Consider the following 12,583-nt stretch of genomic DNA (forward strand, 5'->3'; position numbering starts at 1 on the left):
CGTCCCAACAGATTCAACACAATGACGACCGAGAACGTCTTGGAGGGCGTGCCTCCAAAAGACACAGAGGACTCTATCAGGCGGTCCTCACAGCCCACGCCGCCGTCGGCGGGTTTAGACGACTATTTTGGCTCCTCGAAAGAAACCTCGGAAAAAAAGAGCGCCCCGGAATCGCACGCCATCGATAACAGCAGTAACCCAAGCGGGCAGGATGTCGAAGCAGGAGGGCGATCAGCGGCTCTGAAATCGAGGGCCCGCCGTTATTTCAAGCTGTATTTCAAGCATGTCCTATATGCTGTCATCTGGCTTTTGTTTACCGGGTGAGTCCTTTGTGCCGCGGATATCGCGGTCTTTCCACTGTCAGATCGAAACTCATTCTCCTGCTTGATAAAGGTGGTGGATTGCTGGTCTTATTCTCCACCGACATGACCTGGGATGGTTAATTCCTTTCTTACTCTATCTCGCCATCACGCTCCGGATGATCTTCCTTTACGTACCAATCTCGATCCTTATGCGGCCAATTCACTTTGTATGGAAAAACACCGCCAGCAAAATTGTAGCCTTTATTCCTGAGCGTCTGCGAGTCCCAGGTGGCGCTTTACTGACTATTGGTGTCATCCTGATCGGCTCTTTTGCCTCTGCCGAAGCCCCAGGAAACAGCAGAGCGGACCGCGCTGTCAGCTTATTCGGTCTAGCAGTTTGCATCTTTGTCCTCTGGCTCACGTCCAGAAACCGGAGGAAGATTGTATGGCACACTGTCATTGTTGGTATGTTGGTGCAATTCATCGTTGCGCTCTTCGTCCTCCGAACCACAGCCGGTTACGATATCTTCGATTTCATATCCTTCTTGGCGAGAGAGCTCCTCGGTTTCGCCCAAGAGGGCGTCGACTTCCTTACGGCTCCAAATTTCATCGTTGACCATCCGTATTTCCTGATTACGGTCATCCCTGCCATTATCTTCTTCGTGTCCCTCGTTCAGCTTCTTTACTATGTCGGCGTCCTCCAGTGGGCTATCCGCAAGCTCGCCGTCTTCTTCTTCTGGTCCATGCGTGTGTCTGGTGCCGAGGCCGTGGTAGCAGCTGCCTCTCCGTTCATCGGACAGGGGGAATCCGCCATGCTGATCAAGCCCTTCATCGCTCACCTTACGATGGCCGAAATCCACCAGATCATGTGCTCTGGATTCGCAACCATCGCGGGATCCGTCCTGGTCGCCTACCTCGGAATGGGGGTCAACGCCCAAGCCCTTATTTCCTCTTGTGTGATGAGTATTCCTGCATCACTAGCGGCCTCCAAATTACGCTGGCCCGAAGTGGAAGAAACGCTCACTGCCGGTCGAGTCATCGTCCCCGAAGACACCGATGAGAAGCCCACGAATCTCCTTGACGCCTTCGCTAAAGGCGCTTGGCTGGGTATCAAGATTGCGGGCATGATCGGAGCTACTCTCCTCTGTATCATCAGTCTTATTGGTCTCATCGACGGTCTCCTCACTTGGTGGGGTCGGTACTTGAACATCAACGATCCGCCCTTGACGCTTGACCTCATCGTCGGCTACATCTGTTACCCAATTGCCTTCCTCCTCGGCGTCTCCCGTGACGGGGATCTCCTGAAAGTTGGAAAACTTATCGGTCTGAAACTTGTTGCTGTATGTTTTACTGTACATGCCCTACTCAAATCGTTCACTCATTAACATACCTCGCTTCTTAGAACGAATTCGTTGCCTACACCGCTCTGCAAACAGAAGAAGAATTCCGAGATCTTTCCACTCGCTCGCGCTTGATTGCCACATACGCTCTTGCCGGTTTCGCCAACATCGGCTCCCTCGGTAACCAAATCGGTGTGCTTGCGCAACTTGCGCCAAGTCGATCTGGCGACGTCTCCCGCGTTGCCGTGAGCGCCATGCTCACGGGCGCAATCAGTACATTCACTAGTGCGGCGATTGCCGGCCTTCTCATCCAGAATGAGGAGCAGTTCATTCAGACGACGCCTAGCTAAGTCCCATTACTCTCTGTGGTCTCTGGCGTTCCTGTGTACCAGCCGACGCCCAACGGCAATGCATGTTTCTGGAGCCCGGGTTTCTATGTGGGATACTCCGTTCAGAAAATTCATTGGCCATCTGTTTGACAATATATATCCCTTCTCTACCCGTGGGCGGGATTCTATATTGATGTATTATCCGGCTCCAGTGTGGTGTAATAATTTTTCTATCTAATTTTATGGCTGTCTCATATTACCGTGACACCGGTGTGTACGAACTGAGAGGATACGATACCCTTTTGGAGTACAGATTGAGCTTCTGGAGGTTCATTACTGGCTTCTTTTCATGACTGCATTCATGGCCCCGACCTCCACCCCCTTTTGTTGAATGGTACCCAAGAACGACCCAACAAACCTGGGCAGGATGAATCATACATCAATTCACATGAAGGGTCAGGGGTAATGAGTTTCCAACTGCGTCGTTAAATAGAAGGGTTACACATCAGGCATATAAACAGCATCCTTACAAAGCACAACAACCTTCTTGAAGAACCTCCGCCACTCAAGCGGATCTCCCTTCCCCTTCATGAACTCGATCTCGAAGAGACCCTCCGAGACACACTCGATAAGCACCTTCCCATGCAAAGGGCACATCCTCCCATCTCTAGTGATAACCCGAATCATAGCGGAGTTGTCACCAGGAGACACAGCGGGGACGTTAGGGACGGGGACACCGAGACGATGCAGCGCCTCGCAGATAAGAGGGACGAGTAACTTGAGTTCCCAAGCAGAGAAGAATCGGGCCATGGAGCGGGAGGGAACGATATCGTGGAACCGCTGGGCGTTTTGCGTCCTGCTAAGTGGAACAGAGGGCTTTTGCGAGAATTGGGACATAATGGGTTCGTCTTCGAGTATTTCGGGGGAGAGGCTATTTGGTAGTTTACCTGTTGGCTGGCTTGATGAGAAGACGTCTGTTAGATGTGGGGCATCCCAGTCGATAAGCATGTCGCCTCCCGGTAGTTCGGGCTGCGTGGATGAGATCCTGTGCTCGGCGCCTAGGCCGTCGCCGACATCGATATCCATCCGGTCAGGGCCAAAACTGCCCCCGTTCAGAGGGCGGGAGACAGACTGTGACAGATCGATGTGGAGGGATTCGAACATGGATGTGGCTACCTTGATGGGGTCGCGGAGCCTGCCATCGGGCGTGAGATGCTTGTTTTGGCGGGTGAACCAAGGGTGTCTTCGGACATCCTCCAGAGAAAACCTGCCTTGCGGGTCGATATTCAAGATGCCACGCAGTAGTGATAGCGTCGCGGAAGGCAGGTTTTGCCATAGTTCGTCGGATGTGCGGGCGTTAGTCTTAACGTACTCGTGAAACTCGTAACTGTCCTCTGTCGGACTGTCCCAGGGCGTATTTCCAGCCAGGAGGACAAAAAGAACTATCCCGCAGGACCAGATGTCTGCCACGTCAGGGCGATATCCATCGCCCTTCACCTGATTTCGTGTGCTACAGGTGATAACCTCCGGGGCAATATAGGGAGGACTCCCGCAGAAAGTGGTAGACAGCTTCGTGCCCCCTTTGTATTCGAAAAGCGTCGCTAGCCCAAAATCCGCGATTTTTAAATTCCCATCTGCCGTCAAAAGGATGTTCTCCGGCTTGATATCCCGATGGCCCACACCCTTCGAGTGCATATACCCGACAGCACTTATCAGCTGAGAGAAGTATACATGGCCGATATCCTCGCCGACGCCCTCGTCCGCTTCAATCTTGTCGAAGAGATCCCCTCCTTCGGCCAGCTCCATTGCAATCCATCGCCACGCGCCGTCCTCTCCAGTCTGAAAGAAGGAAATAATATTATAGTGGTCGCCGATATGCTTGTGCACAGTAGCTTCCATCAGCAGTTGTCGCGGACTGATCTTGCCGTGGCGAGCCGCATAGTCCTTGTTGATGAACTTAACGGCGAAGACTGGGGTGTCAGCGTCCAGTGGACAGGCTTTTTTCAGACTAGAAAGACCAAGGCGTCAGCGGAGCCGACAAAGTCCAGTAAAAGCATGTCGAGCATGGAAAACATACCTCGCATAAGCGCCTTGACCAAATGTCTTGGAGACTATTCGGAAAGGCAGGTCAATGGGCAGTGGCGCCAACTGGGAGTGATGCATCTTGAGACGGGTGAGGCTTAGGATAGCAAAGCATAAAATGCCTGAAGAACCATCTAGTGTAGAGGGTAAAATCTCAGCTCATGGTTTTTCCCTGTCGAATTGGAAATGCAAGCAAGGACTGATGGTTGACGAGACTGTTGAGACGCGGCGGTGGTGGTCGGCACGCGAAAGCCACTTTATCCTTTTTGGGCAGTGTGTTGATCGGAGCCGGTCGCAAAGGATCCATGGTGGTCGCCATGGCGTGGAACCAGACGCCACGGAGCACATTTCATGAAGCGATCCCGAAGGTAACTTCCGGGAGCAGTTCTCTTGCCAGTCTCACCGTGAGTTGAGGTGATTGCTCGGCTCACCATCAACTGTCCATAAGATCTGCGGTCAAGCCCCGCTGCAGGTTGCAGAGCAGCATGAGAGTGGATTTCCAAAAAAAGGTCGCTTTGACCTGGCAGGTGGTCGAATAAAATCGATGATATACTATTATTGAAAATTGGCGCTCAAAAAAGGCACGACGGGGGGCCATGGTCCTGACGACAAAGAGAAAGGAGCAGATGGCTTGGTCAGATGCGGGCGGGCCTTTTGCTGGATGGTTGCTGTGGTAAACAAAAGGCGCTCCAAGCCTCCCCTCCCACCTCGGAACCTGCGCTTCTCTCTGCTCTCTGCTCTGCTCTTCAGCACTAGATTCTTTGTCTTGTCTTCCACTGCATCCAACTTTATTTCTTTTACTCTTGCGTCCCTAGGATCTGATAACGTCGATTCAGAACCCGTCCCTGCCTGTTTCTGGGTAGTACTTGGGTCGAACCGCCATTCCAGCCACCCGCGCTTCTGCATCCGGAACCCGCCGCCATTCCAGAGCAACCTCTCCCTGCTACTGTTGCTCTCGTTTAAGCACTGTACTTTTCAGCGTTACCGTTTCGATCTTTTCCCCCCGTTTTTCTTCATCGGTGACCTTTGTCTTCTCATCTCTCAAAAACACCAGCGTCACTTCTTTCCACTCCTTCGTCGGCTGCAATGGACTATACGATGGAAGATACGCAGAACTCAGCGCCTAATGCGCACGAAGCCTCCAAGTTGGGGGGATCTTCTCAGCGGAATGACACGCAGGGAGTGACCAAGCGGTATGTGCATTCTAGCCGAGACGAGCTAAGAGAGCTTAAGCTGCACATGCTAACAATTCGTGGTTCGTTCAGCTTGCAGTCGGAATTGATGCAGCTCATGGTCTCCCCCTCTCCCGGGATTTCGGCTTTCCCAGATGCTGATGGGAACCTTCTTTCCTGGACTGCCACGATCACCGGCCCATCAGAAACACCGTACGAAGGCCTGACATTTAAGCTTTCCTTCTCTTTCCCGAATAACTACCCGTACTCCCCACCTACCGTGCTCTTCAAGACACCAATATACCACCCAAACGTCGATTTCTCTGGCCGCATCTGTCTAGACATCCTTAGGGACAAATGGAGCGCTGTGTATAACGTGCAGAATGTCCTCCTTAGCTTGCAGAGTCTCCTAGGCGAACCCAACAAGTATGATCACACTTTCTCAGCATCGTAAGTCCCGCTAACAGTGCAATAGTGCGAGTCCTCTAAACGCTCAGGCGGCGGAGCTCTGGGATACTAATCAAGAGGAGTATAAGCGCCACGTTCTCGCCAGGCATCGCGACATTGAGGATGTTGAATGATGCCATACACTTTCTAGACTCTTTACTCGGCGTTAATTTGGACGGGTTGGTATTATTTTGGAAGCATTGCATCAAACCGGGGTCTACATTGTTCTTTGGTTACTCCCACCCTTAGTGATGGACGCCTCGTTCTCATGGACCTGCGTTTACTCGGATTCCGTCCCAGGCAGGAACATTGTACCACGGAACTTGGGGATCTGTCAATTGGCAATCTGGAGAAACGGAGTTCTTGGACGCAAGGAGACCTTTCTCCTACGCACTATGGCCTTTACCGGTTCCTTGTTTTTACTGTGTCTCATAGGTCCTTAGTCTCAGCCTATAGTACTCTCACAAGTATTCTTATCTTGTACAACATGCAAAATCTTCCTCTGGAGGGTTGGAGTACGGCCCCTGTCGGCACGTGACGTTAGCACTTGCAGATCGCGGGGGAATCATAAAGCGGACAGTCGACCCTCCTACCATGAAGATTATGCACTTTGTCTTGCGTCCTGCAGTCAGCGAGGTGGAAGGTTACAGAGACCGGGACCGCCCTCAATGGTGGCCTCGACAACTTTCCCTCATGGAGAAGCTGCCTGTGGAAATCCTCACCAAGATCATTGACTGTAAGCACCGCCTGCTCAACTGTTTACCCCACATCAGCCTCGCAGCATGCAGAGAATCAGTCTCTAACACGCTTGCGTGATGTCGAATCACAGACCTTACTCCAACGGAGCAGGTACAGCTTCAATCCGTCTCGAAACAATTCTTCGCTTTAGCCCGCGATAATAGCGTCTGGCGTCTGCATTGTTATGAGAACACATGGGCCGCTGTCTCTGCCACTCGGCCCAGGAACGGAGCCTCTGAGAGCCTTGTCTCAAATACCACCGCGTCTTTGAGTGCGCTCGGGCAGTCGTCTCTTCGATCTCTAATTCATCCCCGCCTAAATAATGCCGGTCCAAATGCCCAGGATGAGTGGCCGTCATTTGGTGAGAGGGCGAGAGCCGCGGCCGCTTGGGACCCTTCAACGGAGGGCGAAAATGTCGATTGGTACTCGGAGTATATCGCGCGGTACGGACCAGTTTCACTGAGTTGGCTCCAACAACCGTTCACAAGAGCTGAGGGCGGCGGTAAGAATTATCTGGAAGTGAAAGGGATGGGTTTATTGAAAGACTGGAGTTCTGCAAGGCAGAACAAAGTTGTATCGCCTTTAAGTGATGGAACGGTTTGTATTTGGGACCTTAATCACTCCCATAAAATCGGATCTCGGGTTACAAAAGGCAGTATACTTGGAACGAGCGCGCAGGGAATATTGACAGCTGATATGTCTCGAAGGAAAGAGAATTCTGCAGCAAAGTCGGCCCTCGAGTTTATCAACCTGGGGGAGTGTGTCAGTGTGGACTCGATTCGCCAAAGGGCCTACCTGGCCGTGGGGAACGTTTTAAACGAAGTGGACCTCGAGACTCTGAAGGTGATCTCCCAGCAACGCTATCCCTGGTCGGTGTTTTCCTTGTCGCAGGAAACGGACTACTCCGTACCGTTGACTCTAGCGACTACCCTTAGTCTCCATATCTATGATGGCAGGCTATCCAAATTAGAGGAGGAAGAGACTATCAACCTACGCTGCGAGGGGCCGATGGTTTCACTGGTTCCCGAGTCGTTGATCTATACGCCCCCAGATTCACCACTTTTACAGTTCCAGCCCAACGGCAGGCCTCCGCATCGCATTCGAAGCCCCGACCCTTCGGACACGAGTGAGAACTATGCACCACTGTTTCAACCGGGGCCTCTTGCAATTCTGCACCCTCCTGCGCCGCACGTGAATTCGATCTTCCTTGCTGGACGCTTCCCTAGTATATTGCAGTACGACCGTCGATACTTCCCCAAACTGCAAAATACGGTCCACTCTGGCGGAAGCCTCTGCGGTCTCGTCTCTGTCCCTGCACCCAGGTTTCCGGTGTTCGCCAGCTCACAGTACCCAGAGACCCACTCAGTAGTGGCTTGTGGGGAGTATAATGGGAAAGGCTCCCTCGAACTATACCGCCTGACACCATCAGGCGAGAGTGACAAAGAGGGCCCCTCTGCTTGCTCCTCAAGCCTCACCACAACCTACCAAAATCGGCAGAGTGCCGCCCGCTCGAAGATTCTATCCGTCCAGTCACACGGCACACGAATCGTTTATTCCGATGGGGACGGTAATATTAAATGGGTTGAGCGTGATGGGCTCACCGAAGTCCGTCGGCTGAATATCAACTCGTGTCGACCACCTGCGGGAACGACGTTCAATTCAGGCATGCATTCTCAGCCCCATGACGGCGCTGGTGCCGAGGATCCAGCCGGGCTATGGGCCAGCGTATCTCGCGCCCAGAACGAAGGTGATGTTGCCCGAAAAGTGCTCCCAACTGGCGGCAATCTTACGGGAGATGAGCTTCTCGTTTGGACGGGAGATCGCCTCGGGCGTATCCGATTCTCTGATACCCCAGACTCGGAAGAGGTCGTTGAAGACGACGGAATGTCCACAGATGGAGAGGTTGACGAGATCGTACGAGAGCAGGTACGGTCCAGAAAGCGGGAACTACGAGCACGCGAACGAGAATATGCAAAGATGATGCGAAGGGCCCTCCAGACGCAAGCTGACGAAGTGCGGCGGATGGGCGATTTTGGCCTCTAATTCGATAACCGCTGCCTTTGCTTTTGGTGGCTCTATAACGTTCATTCCTGGGTTGTGAAACAGCCCTCATCTACACGACCAGCGTTTTATCTTGCCAAGAACTGGACTAGCTAAGCTTTGTTTTTCGGATGCTGCGGATTCTATTTAACGGGGTTTTGTTTATCTAGATGGCTTTTTCTTGCTTCATATATAGATTTATGATAATTTAGCGCCGGATTATATACTTTTCTCCCTATACACTTCTCGCCAAAACTGGCCTTTGTATGTCTATACCAATATTTGAGCTGCTTGTGGTTCTTAAGTCATTGGTAAGGAAAAGAACTGGAGCCTCGGATGGGATTCTTTGCCCACAATGTTCGGACAGGCCTCGGTCGGGCCAGCCGCGACGTCGCCAAAAACGTGGGTGTGATAACGACTGACAAACCATTTGCAATCGGTTTCTTCCACCTTCTGTCTGTCTTTTTTCGCCCAGTTTTGACTACATCCTCCCGAGAACTCCTGACTCCTTTGTCTTGCCAACTTTTCCTCGTGGCTTCTGCGAACCGAAAGCGATTTTCATTGTCCAATTGCACCATCTGAACCTTATCCTGCAGTTCCGAGCTCACCGAGAACTGTGCCGTGACTCAAAATCCGCCGCCACTCATCCTGTGATCTTTTCCTTCGAGTCCTTGCAATTGGACTGGCGGGTCGCACTGGATCACATTCTGACCCAGTGTCAGGGAAACCTCGTTTGACCTGACCTCCACGCCCTCTTCTTTTGCTTTCCTCACCCAGAATCTCAAGCTGGAGAAGCTCCGACTCTGCCAAAATGCCTTCACCTACAGAGCCTGCGCTCCAGTTTGATTCTATTGAGGATACAATTCAAGCATTCGGTGAGTGGCCTAAATAATAATCCGATCTTTCCTTGCTCCCCTCTCGACGATTGCGTTTGAGGATGCCGGGAATCGATCGTTTCACGGCTTCTTTGTTGAGCGGGGCTAACTTTGCGATTCCGATAGAGAATGGGGAATTTATCGTTGTTCTGGATTCACAAGATCGGGAAAATGAAGGCGACCTGATTATTGCTGCTGAGTCCATCACAGCCGCCCAAATGGCCTTCTTGGTCCGCCATTCCAGGTTGGTGGTCTTGCCCCTCGGACTTTGGGCTCGACAAACGAGAAGCGCATCCTCTTCTTTGTCTTGATCTCACGAGGCTAACCCGTTGCTCGCTTAGTGGATTGATCTGCGCACCCGTCACCCCCGAGATCGCCAACAAACTCCAGCTTCCCCAGATGGTCATTGAAAACGCAGACCCCAAAGGAACCGCATACACGATCTCCGTAGACTCCAACGACCCCTCTGTCACAACCGGTATCTCAGCGCAAGACCGCTCTCTCGCCTGCCGAACCCTCGCGTCCCCCTCAGCTCGCCCCGAAGACTTGCGAAGACCAGGCCACATCATCCCCCTCGAGGCGAAGAGCGGCGGTGTGCGGGAGCGGAAGGGCCATACAGAAGCTACGATTGATTTCTGCCGGCTAGCCGGGAAGGCTCCCGCCGGCGTAATCGGCGAGTTAGTCGAGGAGGGAGACGTTGTCGAGGGCGTTCCAGAGATCTCAGGCAACAATGGTATGATGAGACGCGATAGCTGCTTGAAGTTCGGGCGGAAATGGGGAATCAAAGTCTGCACTATCGAAGACCTGGTTGAGTATCTCGAGCGGGTCGAGGGACCGGCTTCCATTTCTAATTCAACTGTGAATGGGAAGCATTGAACAACAACGCATATGCATATCTCGGGTTTACTTGTATAGTTCTGAGGCCGGGGTGCACATTTTGCGCCTTCCATTTCTGGACTTGGACATGCGCGTTGTGTGTCTACGGTTTTTGCTCTTCTTTTCTTTTCCTTTCCTTTCCTTTTTCTTTTTTTGCTGCTCTAGAGAGCTGGAATGAGGGAAAAGAAAGATCAAGATATAATATTTGAGATAGATTAGACGACTGACATGTGGTCTATGAGGTACATGACTATTCAATTGCAGTATCATACTGATACAACCCGTACATTGGGAAGAGCGCAGTAGAGTGGCGTCAAGATACCTCGGCTGTTCTGTTCCGCCTTTTAGCCTCTGTTGGATGGTCTGCGTGTTGGGCATCCAGCCTCATCGGCCTGTGAATCAATGACAGTACATATCTGGCTGGACTGTGCAGGATCATATGAGTCTTAACGACACTCTTATTGCGCGGATTTGATCAAGGACAATATTCATTGTATCATTTCTCGGGTATCTATCTTTTTGACCTGGGGAATATAGTTTACAATAGCGACTGAGACGAAAGCGCCTGAGAGCAAAAGAACAAGTCCGGTGATCCAATATCCTGACCAGACGGAAACGCCGTTTAATGCAATAAGAGCCTGATAGTTTCGCGTTGTGCGAATAGTGAGCCGGAGAGCTCCGAGGCTGGCACTGTGCGAGGGGAGACCAACGGTTTATCGCTTGAGGTGCGAGTAATCTCGCAGGACGCCCATCATGTGTGTGTTGGTGGTCTTGCCACTGCGGCGAGGCTTCTTCACTTTCTTGTTTTCCACCTTTGGCCGCGCCTTGACGATCTTATTCTTGTTTGTGGGAAGGATACCCGCCTTCTCCAGCTCCTCTTTGACCACCTGCTGCTCAGGGATTTTGATCTTCTCCCAGATCTGCTTGAATTCATCATCGAAATGCTCGAGCAGCGAAGGATCATTTGCCCAAACCATTTTGGCATGGTCGTCCTTCTTGTTCCGCGTGACTAGCAGTTTTCCCTCTTTCTCCAATTTATTGATGGTATCCTCGACGTTCGGCCACCCTTCGCGGAGCTCTCGGACACTCATTCCAACCCCCGTAGTCTGAGTCTGCAGTTTCTGGAGCAGTTGCTCGGCGGTGCGGATATTGTGCGGCGGGCGGAAGCTGAATGTACCCTCGCCATTCGCTCCCCTGGGGTCATACTCAACCTTCTCATGTACCTGTAGGATACTTCGTAGCGCCTGTACATAGCCCTGATCATTCGCGCGATGTTGCAGGGAAAGATATGAAACGATATCCGAGAATGTAAGCGGCACACCCTTGCTCTTCATGTGTTCGATAGCGAAGACCACCTGCGTCATAATATCCTTGCCAGTGCCCGTATTAGCGGGTTGCGAGTAAACGATGTCTGCATCGTGTCGCTTCTTCTTTTGTTCGCTGCCGGTACCACCGGGCGTAGGCGTGGGGGTTGATGAAGGGACCTGGGAACTGCTTGCGGAGTTGTTGTGGACGAACCGTCGCTGCTGGGGCATTCGGTTCGCATAGTCGACAACGCCTGCATTAAAACTTTTGAGCTGTTGCTGAAGGTGTGCCATGATTGCGGCTCGAAGGGTGTTGCTAAGATGGGCGGATGGAAGGAGGCGGGCGAAATTGAGAAGGCGAGACTGAGCTCGTCAGAGCCTGAGGGAGCTCTCGAGAAGGACTAAAGCTGACATATAAGATGCCTGTGTGTGAGCTTTCGATGAAGATTAAGCGACACTTTGCTGTTTCTGCAGCTCGTGTGCGAAGACGTCCAGATGTTGCGGCGAAGAGTCGTGCGAGTTCAGAACGGGCCCTTGAAACCTTCAGATGAAGGCTAGCACGTGACTGTATTGCGTTACTATATTTAGGGTCGAGTGCTTCTGGTCACCTGAGATGTTGATGAGCCTCATACCTCGAGTTTCAGTCATGGTGTTTGAGTAGATACAAAACCGAGATTGTTCCCCTCTCTCAGCTGAGACTTTCAAGTTTGAGACTGACAACGTAAATACCATGGTAGACTGCTTCTTCAAGAAAAACGCATGAAGTATTGGAGAAACTGGTCATTGTGAAAAGGGAACGAAGCATCACTTCCATGCTGTTTGATGAAATTCGTGTTTTCAATTAGATAAAGCAGCCTGAGCTTCGGGGACCTGAGTTGAAAAACTGTGAATGCGAGGTTGTTTTGGGCCATCTTGATCGAGCGAAGGCGTCGGTCACGTGACACTCCCGTCAAACAATGAACCCAGCTGCGGCTCGACGGAGAGAGCTACCTGAACTTGGGACAATTGCAACCACGATTGCCTCGCGACACCCTGGGCTGTAGGTTGGACACTTCAAGGCAGCAGCTTGCTGCGACCA

The 12,583-nt window shown here is 51.9% G+C and overlaps 6 protein-coding genes across 6 annotated transcripts; 4 read left to right on the plus strand and 2 right to left on the minus strand.

Moving 5' to 3' along the window:
* Positions 1-21: 21 nt before the first annotated feature.
* Positions 22-1,992, plus strand: BJX67DRAFT_370637 (NupC/NupG family nucleoside CNT transporter; the record flags this gene model as incomplete). Its single annotated transcript, XM_071030943.1, has 3 exons — positions 22-320; positions 394-1,642; positions 1,705-1,992. 3 exons carry the CDS (start codon positions 22-24, stop codon positions 1,990-1,992), a joined length of 1,836 nt encoding a protein of 611 aa, XP_070888819.1.
* A 477-nt stretch (positions 1,993-2,469) lies between these two features.
* Positions 2,470-4,134, minus strand: BJX67DRAFT_378890 (putative serine/threonine protein kinase; the record flags this gene model as incomplete). The annotated part of the gene is made up of 2 exons (XM_071032436.1): positions 2,470-3,979; positions 4,049-4,134. 2 exons carry the CDS (start codon positions 4,132-4,134, stop codon positions 2,470-2,472), a joined length of 1,596 nt encoding a protein of 531 aa, XP_070888820.1.
* A 640-nt stretch (positions 4,135-4,774) lies between these two features.
* BJX67DRAFT_322737 (putative ubiquitin conjugating enzyme (UbcK)) lies at positions 4,775-6,036 on the plus strand. Its single transcript, XM_071027363.1, has 2 exons — positions 4,775-5,651; positions 5,701-6,036. The coding sequence occupies exons 1-2, from the start codon at positions 5,140-5,142 to the stop codon at positions 5,804-5,806; spliced, it is 618 nt and encodes a 205-aa protein (XP_070888821.1). The 5' UTR covers positions 4,775-5,139; the 3' UTR covers positions 5,807-6,036.
* Positions 6,037-6,365: 329 nt separating this feature from the next.
* Positions 6,366-8,453, plus strand: BJX67DRAFT_370640 (uncharacterized protein; the record flags this gene model as incomplete). The annotated part of the gene is made up of 2 exons (XM_071030944.1): positions 6,366-6,408; positions 6,502-8,453. 2 exons carry the CDS (start codon positions 6,366-6,368, stop codon positions 8,451-8,453), a joined length of 1,995 nt encoding a protein of 664 aa, XP_070888822.1.
* Positions 8,454-8,888: 435 nt separating this feature from the next.
* BJX67DRAFT_347091 (3,4-dihydroxy-2-butanone-4-phosphate synthase RIB3) lies at positions 8,889-10,674 on the plus strand. Its single transcript, XM_071028494.1, has 3 exons — positions 8,889-9,325; positions 9,452-9,569; positions 9,667-10,674. The coding sequence occupies exons 1-3, from the start codon at positions 9,262-9,264 to the stop codon at positions 10,199-10,201; spliced, it is 717 nt and encodes a 238-aa protein (XP_070888823.1). The 5' UTR covers positions 8,889-9,261; the 3' UTR covers positions 10,202-10,674.
* On the minus strand, positions 10,675-12,505 carry BJX67DRAFT_347094 (transcription factor TFIIE subunit TFA2). Its single transcript, XM_071028495.1, has one exon. The coding sequence runs from the start codon at positions 11,797-11,799 to the stop codon at positions 10,915-10,917; it is 885 nt and encodes a 294-aa protein (XP_070888824.1). The 5' UTR covers positions 11,800-12,505; the 3' UTR covers positions 10,675-10,914.
* Between the last annotated feature and the right edge of the window lie 78 nt (positions 12,506-12,583).

The sequence above is a fragment of the Aspergillus lucknowensis genome (genome assembly GCF_044049455.1).
Source record: "Aspergillus lucknowensis strain CBS 449.75 chromosome Unknown BJX67scaffold_8, whole genome shotgun sequence".
NCBI lineage: Eukaryota > Fungi > Ascomycota > Eurotiomycetes > Eurotiales > Aspergillaceae > Aspergillus > Aspergillus lucknowensis.